This window comes from Apodemus sylvaticus, chromosome 7 (assembly GCF_947179515.1).
Source record: "Apodemus sylvaticus chromosome 7, mApoSyl1.1, whole genome shotgun sequence".
NCBI classification, from domain to species: Eukaryota; Metazoa; Chordata; class Mammalia; order Rodentia; family Muridae; genus Apodemus; species Apodemus sylvaticus.
This window is the reverse complement of record NC_067478.1, coordinates 31688270-31712266: the sequence shown is the minus strand read 5'-3', so window position 1 is coordinate 31712266 and position 23997 is coordinate 31688270. Positions and strand designations below refer to the sequence as shown.

General features: G+C 37.2%; 2 protein-coding genes across 4 annotated transcripts in view; one reads left to right on the top strand and one right to left on the bottom strand.

Annotated features, from left to right (window-relative positions):
• Positions 1 to 23056, top strand: part of LOC127688722 (phospholipid scramblase 2) — a 28680-nt gene extending 5624 nt beyond the window's left edge. For all 3 annotated transcript variants that reach the window (XM_052187653.1, XM_052187651.1, XM_052187652.1), the window contains 7 exons: positions 7941 to 8024; positions 13399 to 13631; positions 15312 to 15354; positions 16388 to 16608; positions 16705 to 16866; positions 21001 to 21162; positions 22636 to 23056. In XM_052187653.1, the coding sequence (XP_052043613.1) occupies positions 7943 to 8024; positions 13399 to 13631; positions 15312 to 15354; positions 16388 to 16608; positions 16705 to 16866; positions 21001 to 21162; positions 22636 to 22665 (933 nt within the window). In that variant the 5' untranslated portion in view covers positions 7941 to 7942 and the 3' untranslated portion in view covers positions 22666 to 23056. The remainder of the gene's footprint in view (positions 1 to 7940; positions 8025 to 13398; positions 13632 to 15311; positions 15355 to 16387; positions 16609 to 16704; positions 16867 to 21000; positions 21163 to 22635) is intronic.
• Positions 23057 to 23529: 473 nt separating this feature from the next.
• Positions 23530 to 23715, bottom strand: LOC127690213 (guanine nucleotide-binding protein G(I)/G(S)/G(O) subunit gamma-4-like). Its single transcript, XM_052189758.1, has one exon. It carries the CDS (start codon positions 23713 to 23715, stop codon positions 23530 to 23532), a length of 186 nt encoding a protein of 61 aa, XP_052045718.1.
• Between the last annotated feature and the right edge of the window lie 282 nt (positions 23716 to 23997).

The following is a 23997-nucleotide window of genomic DNA, read 5'->3' as shown; positions in this document are numbered from 1 at the left end:
ATAGGTGTGTGGATTCAGTTCTGGGTCTTCAATTCTATTCCATTGGTCCACTTGCCTGTCACTCTGCCAATACCATGCAGTTTTTAACACTATTGCTCTGTAGAATTGCTTGAGGTCTGGGATACTGATTCCCACTGAAGTTCTTTTATTGTTGAGAATAGTTTTTTGCTATCCTGGGTGTTTTGTTATTCCAGATGAATTTGAGAATTGCTTTTTCTAACTCTATGAAGAACTGAGTTGGGATTTTGATGGGGATTGCATTGAATCTGTAGATTGCTTTTGGCAAGATGGCCATTTTAACTATATTAATCCTGCCAATTCACGAGCATAGAAGATTTTTACATTTTCTGAGGTCTTCTTCAATTTCCTTCTTCAGAGACCAGAAGTTCTTCTCATACAGATCTTTTATTTGTTTGGTTAGAATCACACCAATATACTTTATATTGTTTGTGGCTACTGTGAAGGGTGTCATTTCTCTAACTTCTTTCTCAGCCTGCTTATCCTTTGAGTATAGGAAGGCAACTGATTTGCTTGAGTTGATTTTATAGCCAGCCACTTTTTTGAAGTTGTTTATCGGCTGTAGAAGTTCTCTAGTGGAGTTTTTTGGGTCACTTAAGTATACTATCATATCTTCTGCAAATAGTGATAATTTGACTTCTCCCTTTCCAATTTGTATTCCTTTGACCTCCTTATGTTGTCTAATAGTTCTAGCTAGAACTTCAAGTACTATATTGAAAAGATGGGCAGCCTTGTCTAGTCCCTGATTTTACTGGGATTGCTTCAAGTTTCTCTCCATTTAGTTTGATGTTGGCTACTGGTTTGCTGTATATTGCTTTAACTCTGTTTAGGTATGGGCCTTGAATTCCTGTTCTTTCTAGGACTTTTAGCATGAAAGGATGCTGAATTTTGTCAAATGCTTTTGCAGCATCTAATGAAATGATCATGTGTTTTTTTTTCTTTGAGTTTGTTTATGTAGTGGATAGCATTGATGCATTTCCTTATACTGAACTATCTGTGCATCCCTGGGATGAAGCCTACTTGATCATGGTGGATGATCATTTTGACGTGTTCTTAGATATGGTTGGCAAGAATTTTATTTAGTACTTTTTGCATCGCTATTCATAAGGGAAATTGGCCTGAAGTTCTCTTTCTTTGTTGGATCTTTGTGTGATTTTGGTATCAGCATAATTGTGGCTTCATAGAAGGAGTTGGGTAGTGTTCCTTCTGTTTCTATTTTGTGGAATAGTTTGAAGAGTATTGGTGTTAGGTCTTCTTTGAAGGTCTGATAGAATTCTGCACTGAAGCCATCTGGTCCCATGCTTTTTTTGGTTGGGAGACTTTCTATGACCCCTTTTATTTCTTTAGGGGTTATCGGACTGTTTATATGATGTATTTGATACTGATTTAATTTTGGTGTTTGGTATCTATCTAGGAAACTGTCCATTTCCTCCGGATTCTCCAGTTGTGTTGAGTATAGGTTTTTGTAGTAGGATCTGATGATTTTTTGAATTTCCTCAGTTTCTGTTGTTATATCTCCCTTTTCATTTCTAAGTTTGTTAATCTGGATAATGTCTCTGTGCTCTTTGGTTAATCTGGCTAAAGGTTTATCTATCTTGTTGATTTTCTCAAAGAACCAGCTCCTGGTTTTGTTGATTCTTTGTATGGTTATCTTTGTTTCTACTTGATTGATTTCAGCCCTCAGTTTGATGATTTCCTGCCTTTAACTCCTCCTGGGTGAATTAGCTTCTTTCTGTTCCAGGGCTTTCAGGTGTGTCATTAAGCTGCTAGTGTATGCTCTCTCCATTTTCTTTTTGGAGGCACTCAGGGCTATGAGTTTTCTTCTTAGCACTGCTTTCATTGTGTCCCATACATTTGGGTATGTTGTGTCTTCATTTTCCTTAAATTCTAAGAAGTCTTTGATTTCTTCCTTGACCAAGGTATCATTGAGTAGAGTATTGTTCACTTTCCATGTGTATGTGGGCTTTCTGTTGTTTTTGTTGCTATTGAAGACCACTTTTACTCCATAGTGATCTGATAGGAGGCATGGGATTAGTTTGATCTTATATTTGTTGAGGTCTGTCTTGTAACCAATTATATGATCGATTTTGGAGAAGGTACTATGAAGTGCTGAGAAAAAGATATATTCTTTTGGTTTAGGATGAAATGTTTTATATATATATATAAAACATTTCTATATATATAAATTTATATATATATAAAAACATTTCTATATATATAAAACATATATATATATATATATATATATATATATATATATATATATTAAATCTAATTGTTCCAAAGCTTCAATTAGTTTCACTGTGCCCCTGTTCAATTTCTGTTTTCCTGATCAGTCCATTGAGGAGAGAGGAGTGTTAAAGTCACCCACAATTATTGTGTTAGGTGCAATGTGTACTTTGAGATTTAGTAAAGTTTCTTTTATGAATGAGAGTGCCCTTGCATTTGGAACAGGATTGAGAGTTCTTCTTGATGTATTTTTTTCTTTGACCCCCAAGAAGTGTCCCTCAGTGTCTCTTTTGATGACTTTAGGTTGAGAATCAATTTTATCTGATATTGGAGTGACTACTCTGACTTGTTTGCTAAGACCATTTGCGTGCTTGTAAAATTATCTTCTACCTTCTAAGGTAGTTTTTGTCTTTGACACTGAGGTGTGTTTCCTGTATGTAGCAAAATGTAGGGCCCTGTTTATGTATCCAGTTTGTTAGTCTATGCTTTTTTATTGGGGAATTAAGTCCATTGATGTTAAGAGATATTGGGGAATAGTGATTATTACTTCCTGTCATTTTTTATGTTATTTTTTATATTTGATTGGTTATCTTCTTTTGGGTTTGATGAAAGAAGTTTACTATCTTGCTTTTTCCATGGTGAAGTTTCCCTCCTTGTATTGTTGTTTTCTTCCTATTACCCTCTGTAGGGCTGTGTTTGTGGAAAGATATTGGGTAAACTTGGTTTTGTCACGGGAAATCTTGGTTTCTCCATCTATGGTGTTTGAGAGTTTTGCTTGGTATAGTAGTTTTGGCTGGCATTTGTGTTCTCTTAGAGTTTGCATGAGATCTGCCCAGGATCTTCTGGCTTTCATAGTCTCTGGTGAGAAGTCTGGTGTGATTCTCATAGGTCTTCCTTTATATGTTACTTGGCCTTTTTCTCTTACTGCCTTTAATATTTTTTCTTTGTTTAGTACATTTGGGGTTTTGATTATTATGTGATGGGAGGTATTTCTGTTCTGGCCCAGTCTGTTTGGAGTTCTGTAGGCTTCTTGTATATTCATGGGCATCTCTCTCTTTAGGTTAGGGAAGTTTTCTTCCATAATTTTGTTGAAGATATTTACTGGCCCTTTCAGTTGTCAATCTTCACTCTCATCTATGCTTATAATCCTTAGGTTTGGCTTTCTCATTGTGTCCTGGATTTCCTGGATGTTTTGGGTTACAAGCTTTTTACATTTTGTATTATCTTTGACTGTTGAGTCCATGGTTTCTATGGTATCTTCAGCATCTGAGATTCTTACTTCTATCTCTTGTATTCTGTTGTTGATATTTGCATCTATGGCCCCTGATTTCTTCCCAAGATTTTCTATCTCCAAAGTTATCTCCTTTTGCGATTTCTTAATTGTTTCTACTTCTGTTTTTAGATCCTGGATGTTTTTGCTCAGTTCCTTCACTTGCTTGTTTGTGTTTTCCTGTAATTCTTTGAGAGATTTTTGTGTTTCTTCTTTCATGACTTCTGCCTGTTGGTCAAAGTTCTCCTGTATTTTTTAAAGTGGTTTTTGCATTTCCTCCTTATTGCCTACTATAGTTTGACCCATATTCTCCTGAATTTCTTTAAGTGATTTTTGTGTTTCCCTTGTAAGGGCTTCTAGCTTTTGATCATTTTTCTCCTGAACTTCTTTAAGAGATTTATTTATGTCCTTCTTGTGTTCCTCTAACACCATCATGACCAGTGATTTTAAATCCAAATCTTGTTTTTCTGGTGTGTTGGGGTATCCCGGACTCGCTGTTGTTGGAGAGCTGGGTTTAGATGCTGCCATATCGTCTTGATTTCTGTTGGTAAGGTTCCTACATTTGCCTTTGCCATGTGGTTATCTCTAGTGTTAGTTTGTCCTGTTGTCACTGTCTGGTTCTTGAACCTCCTGTGAACCCGTAAGGCGTAAGGCTATTTCTGCACTACTGGATGACTGGGTTTTCCCTGGCACAGATTGCTGATGTGCTGCCCTCCTCTTGGGTGCTGTTGGAGCCCTGGTGTGTCCTTCCCCAAGCAATGTTATACTTGGGTTGTCTCTGTGGACCAAAACTGGTGCTGCCCATCTGCTCTGTCAGGGATCGAAGATGGCAGAGGAGATCCCGCAGGCCACAGGAACCATGCCTGGCTGGCACACAGACAAACCGCTGTTCTGCCCAAGTCCTGGGCGTAGGCGGCAGCCAGCAGCTTGGCGGTCTGTGTCCCCAGAGGTCCTAGACTTAGGATATCTCAATACCTGGGATCGCCTGTCCTGTATTACTAGGATCTAAGATGGCAGCTGCTGACTTCTTGGAAGGGCACAGGATCTGTGCCTGGCTAGCGCACAGATGAACCGCTGCTCTCGCCTACAATTTTTATAGATGCCAGTGATGATTTATCATTAGGTATACTTTTCTGACAAAGAGGCAAGGTGAAAATAATGGTCAGTAATCTTTGAAATTGCTCTTAACATTTGTTGGCAGTTTGCAGAACCTTCATTAGCCAAGCATTAGCAATAAAGAAAGATGTCTTATAAAAAATTGGGGAAGATTAAAACTTTACACGCTGGTTAAATATGCCAGGTTCATAAGAGATCCTACCCATCTACCTCTGGATCACTGGACTCTTTGCCCAAAGGCTTTTAGAAAATTGCTAACCATCATGGGCCAGCCACCATTTTCAGATCTCTCTGAAAACTACATATGGCATGGAAGTCAAACCCAGAGGTTTAACTGGGTAGATGAAGCTATATCGGATAACTGAAGAACACTAGCCCATGAGTCTGTGGACCTCCAGGGCATCTTGTTTGAGCCAATCAGTGAGAATGTGATTTGTTCACAGAAGGTCTTCTCTTTGAAGACTGTCTAAATCATGGACTAATGCTGTAAGTGCTTTCACTTTTCTCTCTATTAAGTTAATTCTGTTGACCTATTTTCTGCTAAAATGTTTTGTTTTGCTTTGTTTTGCTTTGTTTTGCAGTTTTGGTTTTGGTTTTGATTTTTGTTTTTTGACTCAAGTGTTTCTTTGTTTAGCCCTGCCTGTCCTGGAATTTACTCTACAGACCAGGCTAGTATCCAGTTCTAAGATTGCCATGCCTCTGCAAGTGCTGGGATTGAGCCATGTGCCATCACCACCTGGGACTGGGACTTGGGTTTTTTTGTTTGTTTGTTTGTTTGTTTGTTTGTTTGGTACAGGATCCAATGCCTATTTCAACATTTTAACAACAGAGAAGATGTTTGCAAAAATGTCCAATACCATAAATTTTTCTTTTACAGCCTTTGGGAAAGCTAAATATTAGGCTTGTTTGTAAACATATTGTATATGTAGAATGCATTTCAGATGGACAGTTTTCTGCTTCTGTGTACATTTTATATATACAAAGTTTACTGTAGTCACACAAATTAAAAAAATATTATTGTAATCAATCAGTCCATTTTAGGAAGCCCTCAGACAAATGGCTTTGTATATTTCTATAGCACTGACTTAAATGAGCACCAAACATAATGCTTTGTGCTTTTTCTCTCAATACATTTTTAAGTAAAATATATATCTATCAAGTGTTTAGCAAAAGATTTTGGCGTGTTAGAGTTTTAAGGTTTTCATCTAAGGAGAAAAAAAATGCTTTTCTGAAATGATCTTGCCTCTCCCCCCACCTTGGTCAATGTAGAAAGAGCAATAAAATGAGTGTCTTTCTTGAGTCTATCTGGTCCTGGTTATATGTTTGCAGCTTAGATTATTCAAAAAGTGAGGATTGTTATGGGACACCGAAGTCTGTCATGCCAGTTTAGCATATACCTTTACATCAGAGCTGCAGTGTGTTTTCTTTTAGATATGATATGAGGCCCAGAGTGAGTGTTAGAGCTGCAGGAAGGCCTAGCAGACAGAACTAAGCATTTAGGCCACTCATCTACAACAAAGAAGTGGGAGAGAATTGTTTTCATGGGAATGAGGTGGTGGTATTTCAGAGGTTTGCGATACCTGATAACTTAAGGTAGGTGATAGGAATTTAGGCAAAGGATTCTTTGTTTTCTGGATTTATGGTTGCTGTGAGCTCTATACTGCTGAGTTGTTATGAAACAATCAAAAAAGAAGAATGGCTTCAGTCTAGCCTTTCTCATAAACACACATGAACAAGTGAGTTGAACTATCTTTAATAGTTTAAAGATAGTTAAACTATTAAATAATAATGTTTTGGACTCACAGAAGCATTACATGCTGAAAATACCAGTTAAAAGCCAGAATGTTTCCTTCCTTTTTTTTCATAGTTGTTGTTTCAACTTCATTATTGTTTTGCCTGCATGTATGTCGGTGCAAGTGTGTCTGATGATGTAGAACTAGATTTACAGATAGTTATGAGCTAACATGAGGGTGCTGGGAATTGAACTGGGATTCTCTGAAAGCAGCCAGTGCTCTTAACTGCTGAGCCATCTCTCCAGCCCCTGTTTCCTTCTATGTTAAGGCCATGTTTCTATAACTAAATATAATGTCTACTGTATCATATTTTTTGTAATGACAGAGTCATTGTCACCCAGAGTGATCTGAGAGTAGCACAGAAAGATGCTCACTTCATATTTGTTGACTACTTGAGGTGTGTCAGTGTCTCCCTAGAGAGGCAAGACTATGAAGAAGCAATAGGTTGAAACATTTGTGCATATATCAAGATGATTCAAGCCATACTATATAGAAGATAACATTAAGATTATGACTGAAAAGTATAGTTTTTGGAAATAGGTTAGTTGCAATTTAGAAACTTTATACAACTCAGTGTCAGTAGGGCAGGTCCAGAATAAGCATGAAAGTGGCAGTTTCTTACTTATGTGTATGTATGTCTGTGTGACTATGTTTGTTTACACGTGTCCAGATACCTCAAGAGGCCAAGCATCAGATTCACTGGAGCTGGAGTTACAGACAGATGTGAACCGTACAATGTGAATATTGCTAGCAAAGTTCCAGCCCCAGAACATGCAGCAAGTGCTGTCAACCACTGAGGCACCAAGACCCTAAAATCAATTCTCAAGGCAATGGTTACAGATGCTTAATTCAGGGCTGGAGAAATGGTTCAGTGGTTTAAAGCACTTGCTATTCTTGCAGAGGCCCTGAGTTTGATTCCCAGGATCCACATGCTGGCTCACAACTACCTCCAACTACAATTCCAGGGGATCCAATGTCTCTCTCATACATGCATACTTAAGAAAACCAAAAATAAGTCTTAAAAAATGCTTAATTCATAGTTTAATAAGCCATTGACTCCAATGGTACTCTCCTGGGAGGAGTTAAGGGAGGAACTGGCGTGAATATAGCAAAAATGCATTGTATGAAATTCTTAAAGAATTAATAAAAACAATTTATTTTAATAAAATTTCTACCAATGCCATCACCACATACAGGTAGTTTTATTACCTTCTACACTGCCTATCCAGATGTGCTTTTAAAATTATCTTTATTCTGGTGTCATAAGTAGAACCATGGGGCAGACAACACGAAGCAAACTTGAAATTTTGGGGTATTCATTCCCAGTAACTGAGCTGCCTCGAGTTATCTAGAAAAGAAATTGCTGCAAATAGGATTCTGTTACATGTTGGCTCTTTTACAAGTACACCTTAATGTGTTGAGTTTACTCTATATGTTTCAAGCACATTATCTTGGCACTGTGCAGTTTTTTTCTCATTTAAGCTAATATGTATGTACCCCTCCCTGAATTGCAGGTATGCAAATGGAGCCTCCTCCTCGCTCAGGACCATATCCGCCAGCTGGGTATGCCCCTCAGTATCCACCAGCAGAATTCCAAGGTAAAACAGTCATTGAAGAAGAAAAATAACACTGACCAATTGATGTACCCAAGAGAAAGAAAGAGGAAGTGACCATGTCTTCATTTTTATTAATTTTTTTTCTTAAAATTGCATCTAAGAAACATTAGTAGCCTAGGTTTTTTTTTGTTTTAGACTAAGCATTTCTTTCGGATGAATTAATTTCTACTTATAAAGGAGCAGAAATGATATGACAAACTAATAGAATCAGTGAGTCTATATTTACTCATGAAATACAAGATTGAAAATAAATTAAATCTTGATAGATAATAAGTAAAATCTTTTATTGGCTGTTCCACTGGGCTAAAAATTGCTTCACCTGATGGTATTTCAAAGATCTAACTGTGGATGGTTTGGGGCCATAAAGTCTTTGGAATTAATTGTAGCCAGTGAAAAATAATAAAATCTTTAAACTGGAAGTAGCCTACTACAGAAATGTCACTAGCTCATAGTAATCCTCATTTTTATTGTTTAATGCATATGAAAGCTTTACTCCTCTGTAGATGCCGTCTGTACTTTTCTGGTTAAAACAAAAGGAAGTTAGTCACGTATTACACATTCTAGGATGTGCATTTATCTTTTCAAACATTAGACTATCTCAGAAATCTAGGCAAATGCTATTGTCAGCATTGTGGGATCTTTATAAATGCCAGTGTTGATGGTGGACCAGATTTACCAGTGGCAGGCTATGCAGATCCTCAGTAAGCGCCCTGGGGATTAATATCAAAGATGTTCTGGTTGTGTGGAAGGGTACATGCATTTTGTTTTCTGAGTAAACAGATTGGCTTGGGAGTTGAATGGCCTGTGTAATTGTCTTAGAAAACTCCCTGTGGGTCCAGGATCTTTATCCAGATGTTTGTAATTAAAGGAATATGAGCTGGCTAAGCTCCAGAGCTCGAAGGCAGCCATTCTCATCCATAGCTGTCATTAATTTTCATTTAAAAATACTAATACAGAGAATCTTTCTAGGGAAATGAAATCATACCTTCATACAATGACTGGTGATTTCCAAATAGCAAGGCGATTCTATTGTGAGGCCTGGGTTGAGAATGTCAGTCTGTTCTGAGTTCTTATAGATAAAGTGCTTGGAGAATGCCCAACATGTTCATCATTTAACCCAGGCACACATAGAATAGTTTAATTAACCCTATAGCTAATTTCAACCAGGCATACATGTTAAATTCAGTTCGTGTCTAGCTTGGAATTTATTAGAAAGAGTAGCTTGGTATGGTTTCTAAATTCCAAGACCACGTGTAGGATATGTCTTCAGATAACAATGGGATGAAAATGATGATGACTTAAAATTTAAAGATTCCTGGGTTAGAGGCATTGTTCTAAGCAAGGATTTGCCACATTTAGGCTGGTTAATCTAAGAATTCTCTTAGGATCTAAGAAACAGTGTTTTGTGCTCATGTCTGCTGATTCAACCAAATACAATCAAAATTAGTCAACTAAAATACAATCAACCAAATATAAACAGAACAGTATTTGTACTGAACTTGAATATAGAAATTCTTGTCATTATTCCCTATGCAATGAGAGGTGGTAGTTTTTATGACATTTTAAAGAATTAGGCAATGCAGTAGTGATTTTGTGTCTATGAAAGATATGTGCAGGTCATATGGAAATACTGTATACTGGATTTCCATCCAAATGGACACTCTAGAACCTTTATCCTGTAGGAGTTTAGGAACTACATCCTGTTGCCTTACTCAACCATTTCCTTGATGTCACCTAGTTGAAGATGTCCTCCTCTTTAACAGTAAGGCCAAATTCATGCACAGTTATGGTTTAGGAATTCTCTTTCCATATGGAACATTTCTCACCAGACTGTCTCAAAAAGCGCTTGCATTCTCCTGCATAAATAAAATCTCTGTAAAGTAACTACTTCATATAATGTCATCTCTCTTAAAACATTTCCTGTCACATAAATATGAAATCTTTTCTGTGTGTAAGTGTACTAGAAGTTATCTGAAAGTCTCTCAGATCCACAGCAGCACCTGCCACTTATTTATCCTCTGTTCACTTGATATGGAAGTTATAAATTGCAAGTGTTATAAAGTATACTAAAAAGCATTATTATATCATTATCGAATACTTACATATCTTAATTTTACAACTGATTTCATTTTAGTTATTTGAATTCAACAGGCCTTAGCCATTGGGAAAATAAAAATTAATGCTACATCAAAATTTCATATCACCCCATTCTAAATGAGTCACTTGAAGAAGTGTATGAAAGCTCAGCAGTGGTGGCATATGCCTTTAATCCCAGCACTCTGGGAGGCTGAGGCAGGTGGATTTCTGAGTTCAAGGCCAGCCTGGTCTACAGAGGGAGTTCCAGGACAGCCAGGGCAACACAGAGAAACCCTTTCTCGAAAAATACTAATTCCCCCCCCCCAAAAAAAAATACAAGCCAGACTGCTTGTGGTAATGCACATCTTTAATCCTAGGACTTTGAGAGGCAGAGAATGATGGATCTCTGTGAGTATGGTGCCAACATGTCCTACAGAGCAAGCTTAAGACAAGCCAGCCAGGGCAGTATAGTAAGACATCTAAAAAAATCAACAAACAAACAAAATACCACACACACACACACACACACACACACACACACACACGCACGCACACACACAGAGAGAGAGAAAGAGAGAGAGAGAGAGAGAGGTGTTTATGTATGTCTGAGTAAGCAAGAGACAGAAAGAAGAGATATAATCCAGAGTTCCAAAGACATACATTTTTATATAATAATAATAATAATAATAATAATAATAATAATGTAGTGTATGTGTATATAAATTAGATTTAAGAGACATGTCTATATAAAATGCAAAAGTAGGCCCAGCTATTCTGGGGACTAGTCAGAGCCAGTAGAAAGATAGAGGATGGTATACAAGAGGGTGATAGTAGATGAACTGGCAGCAAAAGGACTTGATATGTAAGTATGTCAGTGTCACAATGCAACTTGTCATTTTGTCTGCTAATCTAAATTCTTATATTGTTGTGAGCTTTGCTCCATTGGTCTAAGATATATATATATCTTATATATATATTCTGTGTGTGGTGTGTGTGTATGTGTGTGTGGTGTTGTAGATAGGTAGGTACAAAACTAAGAGTCATAAAAAGAAAGCATACTGCAGTTAATTTCAGAGGTGAGATAATTTTTTTCTAAAACCCAACAATCACATAGGACATCACTATGATCCAGAATTATCCTTAGTGGCAGAAAGAAGCATTAGATGTAAGACAAAAAATGAGGGCTCTGAGTTGGTTTCTCAAGATAAAGAAATCTAGGGAAGAATATGATAATCTACAATGCCACGAAATAGTCTCTCCTACACATGTAGACCTAAGGATGGTTTTCAACGCCTCTTCTTGGAAGTATTTGGTAAGACTTAGAAGAATACCTATTTACTAAAACTGGTGAGCCTGATAGTCTTCTCATTTGGTGGGTAGAACACAGAGTTTCTATTAAACCTTAAGGGCCCAGAACATGTCCCTGAAAACATGTCATTCAACCCCATACATTAGCTTGCTACTTTTATGAAGTCTCTGAATACAGGCAACAACAGTCCAGTTCATTCTACTACATTACAGTTATTTGCCAAGACTGACAGATTGCCTAGAGTTTTTGTTTGTCTGTTTGTTTTTGTTTTTATTAATTCCTGTTTTGTTTATACATATTCATTTTAATGGGAAGAGATTAAAAGTTCAAAGGACATGATATATATGTATAAAAAAAGTCCATCATTTGACTGACCATTTTACTACACACTCCAGAAAAGGAATTTCTAGGTCTCTGTTAATAAAACATTAAACAACAGCTAGAGAGATGGCTCAGCAGTTAAGACCACTAGCTGTGGTTCCAGAGGTCTTGGTATTCCTTCCCAGCACCCACATGTCAGCTCATAACTGTCTGTATCTTCAGTTCCAGGGGATCTGACACTGTCACACAGACTTACATGAAGGCAAAGCACCAATGCACATGAAATAAAAATAAATCTTTAAAAAACATAAACAATTTCATTGGATGCAAAATATTTAAATTTGATAATTTAGCACCATATATTCTTTGGGAAAGACATTTTGAGTTTAAACAAAGTGAAGTAAAATCTGTTATAGGAATGAACTTTGTAGCTGAGAGGCAGAAAAGCAGAAGAAGTTACATAAACTTATACCTTATAGTGAGCATGCGTGACAAAGAAGCTTCACATGATTGCTTACGGTACTAATCAAGAGCAGTAGAGCACGTTACAATAGAGTGTGCAAATTCAGCACTTAGAACAGGCATCTTAGAAATACGTAAGTGTAGCAATAGTGGTAGAATTCATGTCTATGTTAAGGAACATTATATATGTGTATGTGTGTACATATATACACATGTTTCTTAAATTTAGATTCCACAAAAGACTATTATACAAAATGAATGTATTTACCTTGGTGCATCTTGCTTGTGTCTCATGTGGTGGTGTCTAGTTTCATACGTCTTCCTACAGATGATTTTATGCTTTTTATGGTTGAATAAACCTCCATTATTTATATCTATAATTCATATATGTCTCTATATATTCACTGATTATAAATATATCTAAATTCATATATATATTTTATGTCTATATATGTGTGTGTAAAATTTTCTTCATTCATCTGTTGGTTGGTACGTATCTAGGCTGATTCCACATCTTTGTTATTGTGAATATTATAACAATCAAGATGGCTGTTTATTCTTCAACCTTTCTAATTAGAAGCAGGTATAAACCACAGGTACAACATTGAAAAGTTTTTTTTTAAATTGAATATAATCTTAATTTAACTTTTCCTGTTTTCCCCCTTCCCAAAAATCCCCAACCCCTCCTCCCACCCCCTGCCTCCAAGTATATGCCCCTCCACCTGACCTACTCCCACCCCCACCTCGATTTTCCTTTGCTGGGGCATCTATTGAGCCTTCACCTGACCAAGGACCACACCTCCCACTGATGCCCGACAAGGCCTTCCTCTGCCACATTTTTGGCTGGAACTATGTGTACCCCTTGGTTGATGGTTTAGTCCCTGGGAGTCCTGAGGCATCTGGGTGGCTGACATCTTTTTCTTCCCATGGGGCTGTAAACCCCTTCAGCTCCTCCGGACCACCCTCCAACTTCTCCATTGGGGATCCCACGCCCAGTCCAATGGTTGACTGCTAGCATCTGCCTCTGTATGTGTAAGGCTCTGGCAGGGAAAAGTCTTAAACCTCATAGACACATAACTTCTGGATGGAGAGGTCACTTGGTAGATGTCAGGGATAGATAATTCCATGTGAACTGCTGGTACCTTTTCTCTAAGAAGTTGAAAGTAATTTTTCTTGTTCCTATTTCAGGACCTCCAGAACACATTGGGTGCCCCCCACACCAGACTAACTACCAAGGTTCCCAGTCTGGTTATCCAGGGCCTCAGGCTGGCTACGTAGTCTCAACATCTAGACATGAAGGTAAAGCTGCAACACAGCTTCCTATTCAAAATAACCAGTCTGTAGTCATTGTAAACACCCCGTGGATGCCAGCACCACCACCTCTTCTGAACTGCCCACCTGGGCTAGAATACTTAAATCAGGTAAGTCTATGCTCAGAACTCACAAAGGGAAAAAAAAACTGTATTTCTACTTCTAATTTACTTGAACAACAAATGATTCATTCACCAAAGCATGACATCTTCCTCTATGCTGTTGTGTACTCATAATTCCCCTAGATGAGGTTCACTTTTTAAGCAGAATATCAATGTGTGGGATAATTGTGTTTTCTGTTCCTATGAATTTAGAATTGTGATGACATCCAATGGCCAGGATTAATTAAACATTATTCTAGTTACCATCCCTAGTTCAATCCTTATGGAAAATCTGTGATATGTGGGCAAGATAAAAATTATCACCATTCTTTTCCAAAGTGGAAGCTACTATCAAAAGACAAACTACTTTGTTCAGGCTCAAAAAAACCAAGGAAGTGTCATTGTGATTTACTTTTTAAATGTGGACTTCGTTACTGAGCACAAACACTTTTTACGCCAAAGCCTGATGTAAATTAATTTTAGCAGCATGAAATTTAATAAGAACTCATAATAACTTTGGGTGAAGTACATAAATCAGTGAAGTAATGAGGGCTGTGGGGTACCCCCAATCCAGGCAACACTCCCAGATGACCCTGTGGTAGCCAAGTTTTCTCCAGTCTATCTGGCATACACAGCAATAGCATGTCCCATGTGCGCTCAAATAGCAGACTCAGAAATTTCAGTCATCATGAATGCTCATCCCTATAGAGAACATGTTTCTTGGCTGATATACATACACACACACCAACCAAGGCTCAGGGTCAATGGCACAGAAGGAGGCAGAGAGAAGGGAAAAGTAAGAGAATCAGGAGGGGGAGCTATGGAATGCTGCCTTCTGGATATGTGCGGACACACGGCAACTCTGATTACCTGCAAATGCCCAAAGAAGAAAAATTCCTCCACTGAAGCTGGGCTCCTGAGACCTCACCCCTAACTTTTGACACCTGCTGTGGAAGAAGACTGTTTCTTCCTTGAGCATATGGTCACAGATAGACTTCCCATCGCCCTGTGGATACACCGACACCTTCATACACATGGGCTGTTCTAATTAGACTTAGTGGAATATTTAAACAGAGGAAAAAAGAAAGAAGATTTTGATCTTTAAAAAAATATCCTGGAATATGCATAATTTAATCTGGATAAATAAAATATTAAGGAAAGTTATTGCTTACAATAAGTGATAGCATCCTATTAAAATTATTTAAATATCTACATATATTATCAGTCAATCTTGTCTTCTGGAAAGACTGTTGTTTTGTAATTTTATGGGAATTCCATTATAAATAAGCTTTATATGACCTAAAAATTCTCATTTTGAAAGGAACAATTTAAACCCTCTCATTTTGGGTCCAGAGAAATGGCTCAGGAATTAAGAGCAGTTCCTAGTCTTGAAGGGGGGGCCTAGGCTTGGTTGCCAACACATGCAGGGTTAATTCTAACCATCTTTATCTCCAGTTCTGGTAAACCTGGGTCCCACTTCCTGCCTCTGTAAGTATGCATACAAGTGGCACACTTACATACATGTTGGCAAAACATTCAAACAGATAAAAATAAATGTATTTTAAAATAAATGTTTACCATAAAAATATAAAAGTTAATGCTGCCCAAAAAGTAATGTAAATTGTGAAATACTGATAATATTAAGGATTGATAACCAATTCCATGTACCTTGTCCCTTTTTTTTAACAGATAGATCAGATTTTGATTCATCAGCAAGTTGAACTTCTAGAAGGTCTGTAGCCATTGTGATAACGGTAATTGTAGAGATAGAAGCCGTTCATACAGCTGCCTCTCCTACAATAGTCTTTGGTGGAAAGTTTAGCTGGGAGGTCTCCGGAAAGGGGGTAACGTTTAAAATGTAAATAAAGAAAATATTCAATGAAAAAAATAAAAATGTGTAGAAACTATATTTCCATACAGAAAGATGGAGCAAAGCTTGAAAATTAAAGATCAAAAATTAAGTAAAAAAAAAAAAAGAAATTATAAATGTCATCTCCTGTTGACTTCTGAGAAGTAGAAGTCAAAACTTCGTGACTGGATGTGTGTACCCTTGAGATATCACTGTGTTAGAAAGGAAACAGCCAACTCTTGCTCTCTCTTACTCTGTGTGTACTAAACTAACATAGCCCTTCCCTTGACTTCTACCCCTTAGCAACTCTCTGTCAGTGTATGATCAGCTTGAGACTTGCCAGAACCTCAAACAATGGTTCAGGGCCCACAGTGAATGTATTATGTATATGTGTGTGTATATGTATTTTTATATGTGTATATATATGTATTTGTCAAATAATTGATTGTGTGTATATATATATATATATATACATACATACAAATATATATAAATATATATTCTTCAAACTATTGATTAAAACTTTCACAGACTAGGAACAGAACAATCACTCTGTAAGCACCAAGGGAATGGTCTACTAAATGAGTCTATTGGACACATATCTTCATACCTAGCCTTACCTTTTCCCTCAGCACTGGATGACCATAGACATAAAAGCCCCCTATGACCGAGTCCTTGGAGTTGAAGATGCAGCTTGCTCTCTTTCGAGATCTCCCATGTAGGCTTCATTCCTTCTTACCCGAATATTCTTCCTCTTTTCCCACCGCCATTTGCTGAGTCCAGATCATCTCCACACTACCTGTCTCCCTGCTCTACTGTTCCTTGTAGGCTCAGACACACCACCACTGCTACCTCATGAGTGAGTTACTATTCCTCACAAAGTGGTGAGTGTGATTTTTTTCTTGTATGTTTTCAGTTGTAACAGGCTTTGAAACAAATAACAAATTTGAAATCAAGAACAGCCTTGGGCAGATGGTTTACATTGCTGTGGAAGATACTGACTGCTGCACTCGAAATTGCTGTGAAGCCTCTAGACCTTTCACCTTGAGGATCCTGGATCATCTGGGCCAAGAAGTCATGACTCTAGAGCGACCCTTGAGATGCAGTAGCTCCTGTTTCCCCTGCTGCCTCCAGGAGGTCAGTGGGAAAAAGTTTATGAAGAGTTTTCACGTACAGATTAAACCTGGATAGTATGGTTATGGTTACATTAAATGTCCACTCTTGCTTTTGTAGATAGAAATCCAGGCTCCTCCTGGGGTGCCGATAGGTTATGTGATTCAGAACTGGCACCCGTGTCTGCCCAAGTTCACTCTTCAAAATGAAAAGAGAGAAAGTGTTCTAAAAGTTGTTGGCCCATGTGTTGCATGCACCTGCTGCTCAGATATTAACTTTGAGGTAAGAAATATAATGTCCCATAGGATGTGTTTTCCTGACCCGAAAATAATATGTTCCTCTAGGATATTACCAATGCATTACCTAAATGGTGTGATTTGATGTGGACGCATCTCAGGGGTGGTCATTAATTATTCAGAGCAAAGGTCATTACTCTGATCAAAGATTAGTATAGAGTATCCTCAGTGACATGACAAAACAGGTCAATTCAAATAAATAAATGTATAAAGAAGAAAAGAAAAATGTCCAGCATTTAAAAATTGTATAGGTTTGGCTTGTGATTTGACTGAATGGCTCTACTGTTTGTTGTGTAAATACAAGACCTCAATCTGGATCCCAGCATCCCTCAGAAAATCCTAAGTGTGTAGGTTTGTACCTCTAATCCCAATTTTGAGACGTGGGAGAATGAGGCTACCTAGGGCTTGCTGGCCAACCAGTCTAACTCAGTAGGAAATCATCTCAGACAGGAGAGACTTGGTCTCAAATAATAGGATAGAAAGTGATAAAAGACATCTAACTTTGTCCTTTGTCATCCATACCCACATAAGGAGAGAGAGAGAGAGAGAGAGAGAGAGAGAGAGAGAGAGAGAGAGAGAGAGAGAGAGAGAGAGAGAGAGAGAGCTCTGTTAACATAGCATTATTCATTTTATACCTAAGAGCAACCAAGACTCTTAGACCCTTATTTCTAGGCCTTTACTCTTTGTGCTCTTATTCTGCATTATAAACCTCATAAGCTCTTGGTCAAGCACACATGTTTTGTTATTTGGAATTCCTATCAAACCCCCACTGGTGTAATGATAGTTTCAATGTGGTAAATATAGAAGATAAGTCTTCTCTCTTCTCCAGTGTTCCATTTTCCAAATTTTCAATTACCCAGAGTGAACTGTGGTTTGACTATCTGGAATAGAAGATGCTTGAAATAAACAGGGCTTAAGTTATAAATCACACCCTAGTCCCAGGAGCATGAATTAACCTCAGGCTGTCCTGTTCCAATTGCCTGGGTATGAGTCATCTTCCTACACACCCTCTACAAGGTCCATCACAGAAACCTATTAATAGGGGCCAGTCACGGAAGCGTGACCTTGTGCTTTCTTAGTGCAGTGATCAAGAAGCCTTTATACCATTGCCTAAAGCAGTCACATGACCTGGAAAGCATTTATCTCAGTTCATCTCACTGCCTAGCACTTTTCAACTCACTTCCTCAAGGGAAAGGGAAATAGAGACTAACCTCTTTTGAGAGAGACACCCATTCAACTTTTGTCAAAGTATTAACAGATTTTTCTGTTTTACTAATAAGTTTTTTTCTAAACAGTTCAGTTCTCCAGATTTATAAAATAATCTCTGTAACAGAAACACATTAATAGGACATGATTTCACAAACATAGATCTCCATAATGTCTGCATCTATAGGTCTTCACCAGGGTCTTGGCCCCTGTGGCCCTTGCATAAGACAGGTGTCTCTGTATATACATTCACAGTTCTGCTTCTCTGAGCTGTGATCAACTGTTGCAGTAATTTAGGCACTGGAATTTGAATATGTCTAACATTATAAGATTTCTATAACAAATGGCCTTCATTGTTCTATTTTTACTGGCAAGTATTTAAAGATGGAGAATGTTTTAAATTTATAATTCTAGTATTATTTTACTTGGAAAATCATAATAATGAGAAATTCAGCTCAACTTCCACATAAAATACTCCCTAAGGATGAATAGAGCTATCCCTTTGTAGGAAGCTCATCCCAAGGTCTCCCCAAGGTTTTTGTTTTCCAGTTTTACTACTCCTCCCACCCTTCCTCCTCCTCCTCCTCTTCCTTCTGCTCCTCCGTTCATACTGACTCCGTTGGTTACTGTGTGAGAATCTGGGTGTGTGAAGATGGTTTTTCTCTTCTTACAGAATCCATGGTCTTAAGTGTGGAGCTGAGAGTTTTTAGAAAATACAAGTGACAGAGAAATATATATATTATGTACAGATAAAAATAGGTTCGAATATTTGTAATGGTAATTCTTCATAGAGCAAATCATGCTTCTTTGAGAATCAGAAAGTAGTTCTAGTTAGCTTCAACATATGATAGATTTTTCTTTTAAATCAAGGAACAGCATTAAGGGAAACTTTTTTTGGCATACACTTAATTTAATAAAAAATAAAAAGCCTGGAGTTTTACAACATTCTTAGTGATTTTAAGTTTAATTGTACCATCTGTCTGCATGGACCCCTTCAAATACCCAGTGTCTTAAATGGGACACAACCTTTATTGTATATTTAGAATGATTATATCTAGGTCTTGTCTTTGATAGACCTTAGAAATTCCTACTTGTTACACTTCCTATAGAAGCTGTGATGGTAATGTTCATGTCTTGAAAACGGGAAATAGTAGTAAAGGCCACTAACAACAGGAGAACTCTGAGTTATGTGCAGACCATCCATTTAGAATTGAAATTTCCTTGTTCAGATGTCCCCATTTAAAATTCTGTCTGGGGTCTGAATAGCAGGCTTAACTGTCAAAGGCGCTTGCTACCAAGCCTGAGGATCAGAGTTCTATCCACAGGATTAACACAGTGGAAGAAGAAAAAATGACATCCCTAAGTTGTTCTCAGATTTCTGCACCTACCCCTACCAAGGTGTACAAATGTACACACACACACACACACACACACACACACACACACACACCCTTAAAAGTCATTCTCAAATGTAGGTAAAAATTCTTATGTTCTGGTTACTTTGAAGTGTTTACTCTTCACATTTCTGATCTTTACCAATAAAATTACATGTATATTAGAAATAAAATTCAGTTAGCTTTAAGTTTTTGCTTTGTAAAAACTGGTAAATATGCTTTTGTTTATCCATAGAGTATTGGGTTTATGATGCTGGAAAATTGCTACTTTGCTTCCATCATATAACTTATACTTCAAAAATATATATGATGATTTATGACTGACTGATCATAAATGTTTAAATGATAGCTATTGCACATAAAATACAAAATAGAGAGCAGCTTATTACAATGTCATATCTGATACACTGCAATGGTTCATGACTTCAAATAGACTGCACTGTGTTCACATTATGACTATTAGGTCAGCTGAGTTTCTGGGCATTGATGAAGCTCATGTAGATAGCTTTAACTTGGACCATGCAGTGACTTCCCATTTGATCAAGAAAGTGTGTCCTTGGACTGTGAACACAACTTCTTCTTGTGTGATGCTGCTCACTGGATGCACATGCAGGCCAAGCCAGTTGGCCACGATGAACACTCAAGTCTTCTGTCACACCATTAGACACCCAACCAAACCCAATTCTAAAGGAACAGAAAATGTACTATGCCTAGCCTGGGTGTGAAATGCAAGAACTGTGAGCAGTAACCTGTGACTTTTCGTTCACGTTAGAGGTAGACTTCAACACACTGAGGTGCCATCCTCCTCCAGCACATCAGCTGTGAATATCCCTTTAATGTCCCTTGTTTGCTTGGTGGATCCTGTCTGGGTCAAGGGCTTTAAAGGAAGCTGTTGCCATTTTTGGTGTCTTTACAAGTTTGGACAGGACTCCTCTTCCTCCCCATTTGGCACAAGCCTATGTGTTATTTCCTTTGTGAACATCTATGGGCCCTCTATGGCGTAGATGTAGTTTGGGCTCAGTCTGTTCTACTGTATTTTGGGGACCTGGTCTTTCCTCCCACAGAGCCACTTCATATTGGAAGTACTAACTTTGTGTGCCTTTCTTCTTGCATTCTTTACACCCTACGAGTTCTCCATACCTAACTCATATCGATCTGCCCTGGCTGTCTCTCACAGAGCATCTTGTTGGGTTCTTCCAGTCACCACATGGTCTTTAGGACTTTCTGGGCTGTTGCATTTCATCCCCTGCCCCTCCCCCTCCTGCCTACCACCCCACTGCATGGATGGCAGTGAGCCTCTACCATGTTTGAACTGTCAGTCTCTGTGAAATCTAGGATTCTCAAAGCAGATAACTTAATAGGAGTTTCATCTATTGTCTTCCCAATAACTTCTAAAAATTTCATAAGATAAACATTTTGAAGATAATTTTAATAAAATATCCATATGATTTTACTTCAACTATGAAGGTATGTTTGCCACTTGTATTCCACAAATCCCTATCATTTTATTTCATATGTAGGTCAAGTCTCTTGATGAGGCAACTAGAATTGGCAAGATCACCAAGCAATGGTCTGGTTGTGTGCAAGAGGCCTTTACCGATTCAGATAACTTTGGACTCCAGTTCCCGATGGACCTGGATGTGAAGATGAAAGCTGTGGTGCTTGGTGCTTGTTTCCTCATAGTGAGTCTGTCCCTCAGCATCCTCCTTACAAGAGTTTCACAATGATTAGGCAAACATGTGTCCCAATATGAGGTGATGACACTCATGGATTTTATGCAAGATTCCACTTTATTATAGCTTTTTAATTGCATTTAGTCCTAAAATTCAGATACCACTGACTCCTTACCCTGTTATGAGGCAAAACACAGATTTTACTTTTCAGACTTGTTTTTTTTGCCTTTCAGGTTTTTCTTTATAAAATTAGAGATTTAGGGAGGGTGTTGAATCTGTATTTATATTAAAAAATGTGTTCAAAATACAGATGTTGTTCAGTCATTAAATTTATCATCTAATGCATAACTATAGATTTCAATAAAGTTATGCATCCAGTCGTATGTCTATTTTTCCAAACTCGAGGGTATGTATGTATTCTAGGGAGAAATTAATATAAACATGTATATGCCTAGGTATCACAGCAGTTCAAATATATCAGAAATTTATAGTTGATATGTTCATAGTACCTTAGCAGTTTATAATATGCAGGCAATGTTCTGGAAGAAAACAGTTGTCTTCAACCTTTGCCACACAACAGAAATAAGTAAAAAACTACAGACTCTTCCTGACCAGATTGCACCCAACCTACTAAATTAAACTCTTTAAAGGTTTGTCCCAGCTTTTTGTCTGTGTATAGTTCCCAGATATATCCACTGAAAATTTGAAACATGAGATATCTTAATCATTGATTTGGATATAAAAATAAAAATTGTAAGAGCTTGTACAACCCTAAAATGTATGTTCTTTCAACAAACAAATAGAAAGTAAAACAAAGATAAATGAAAACCAAAGACTTTAAAGGATGTCATATAATACTGACCATGGTCACGTTTAAAAATCAATTCAAGGAAACCTATATTAAAAGCCATTTATAAGATGTTTAAATAAATAACAACTATGAATGGCTATTTGATAGTATGGAGGATTTATTATGGTGTTTAGTAAAAATAATTACTTGTATCTGAGTCCCTTCAATATGGATTGGTTTGATAAAAGATTTTTGCTTTTTAAATAATGTAGGTAGGACAATAAGGCTATATGGTAAATTAGCCTTACTATATGGTAAATTACTATGGTAAGCACAGATTACTCATATTAATCATTTTTGAAGCCAAATGAGTAGGTTCTGAGACTTTTTCACTACTGATTTTTATTTGAGTTATGCTTGATTGATTTTTGTAAATGGGTTAAATAAAACCAATATTTTATGGAGAGAAATGGGAGGAGGGTTGAGTACATTTTTCTACACTGGAAAAGTAAATTTAGACTTAATTTTGGGGAAATATTTTGAATCATATTCAGGGCATGTGAAAATCCCACATTTAGAAATAGAATATAATACACAGAGTTTGGGCATTGAGTGCTGATAGCTTTCTGTATCTGAGAATAGATCATTCTTTGTCTCTGAAAAAATATTTCTATGTTTTTCTTTCTATCTAGGATTACATGTTTTTTGAAGGCTGTGAATAGGAACAGAAATCAGACCTGCAGTGGGACCAATGACAGAAGACAGAGAAGATTGGGAAACCTGGGGCATTTTTTGTTTCTTCATTGAAATTTCTCAGAATCAAGATACTATCCATGAGGCATATATGTACAATTTTGCTTTTCAAATGATACTTTATCTTTTACAAGATTGGAATATATTATCCAATTATCTTTATATCCTTCTAAAAATATTCACCAAATTCAAGTTAAAAAATAAGAAAAGTGTATGATTTAAAATAAAAAATTTTATGGAAAAGTAAGTTGAATCATAATCTCTGATTTATTTTACATCTTCTGTTCAATTTAAACCTTGTTAGTGCTGATTTTATTATAAAATTATACTTGATTCTATCAAACCTAGTTAGTTTATTTCTTACAGAAAACCTCCTTATATATTGAAATTATATATTTTGAAAGATTTTTAAAAGATACTATTGTATTGGAAATTCTATTCAATAAAATGCTAATAAGAAAAGATAGCATACATTTTCTTTCTTTTTTTTTTTCCTTAATTCCCCACCGAACTTTATTAATTGGATGTATTTACACTTGGAAATTAATGTTTCAAAATTGTTAACACTTATTTGGCCATTTTACAAATGTCTGTTTTCTTTTCTATGGTTGAAAATATCAAACATAAATCCCCAAACAGAGGAATTTGAATGTCATGTGGAAAATAAAAAACAAGATGAATCCAGATAACGATTCGGTAGGGATGAAGTACATGATGAGGGAGGTGTTTCTTTCTGTGGGAGCATGCACAGTCTCTACTTGGGACTTTACAGCAGTAAAGGGCCAATTTCATCACCATGGGTGTATGAGAATGGTACAGAAGAACCTTTTCTTTCAAAAAAGGTTTTCTGAGGCAGGTACCAGGATGATGATAAAATCCTCCGGCACAAGGGCTTCACACTGAACCACAAGGTTATAGGCTGTCTGGAAGACCTTTACCGAGTCCATGCAGGATGTCATCTTTAGCTGCTCCACAGCTTTCCCGGTCTGGGAGATGCTGGTGGTGCTGTCATTAGGCATGCCTTACTTCAATCTGTGCTTCAATGCCACGGATGACCTCGAAGCAGCCTTATCATTGAACAGTCCCATCCTAGGATGGGTAGCAAGAACCCCATAGAAGCTAATGGAGATCCCAAGCTACTTTTTAAAAAAGGATCATAATGTCCACATCTTATGACTTTGGAGACATGCAAAATGACACTTTTAAAATCAGTTCAATATTTAAAGCTTTCTCTCTCTATTTTTTTAATTTATTTTATTCGATATAATTTATTTACATTTCAAATGATTTCCCCTTTTCTA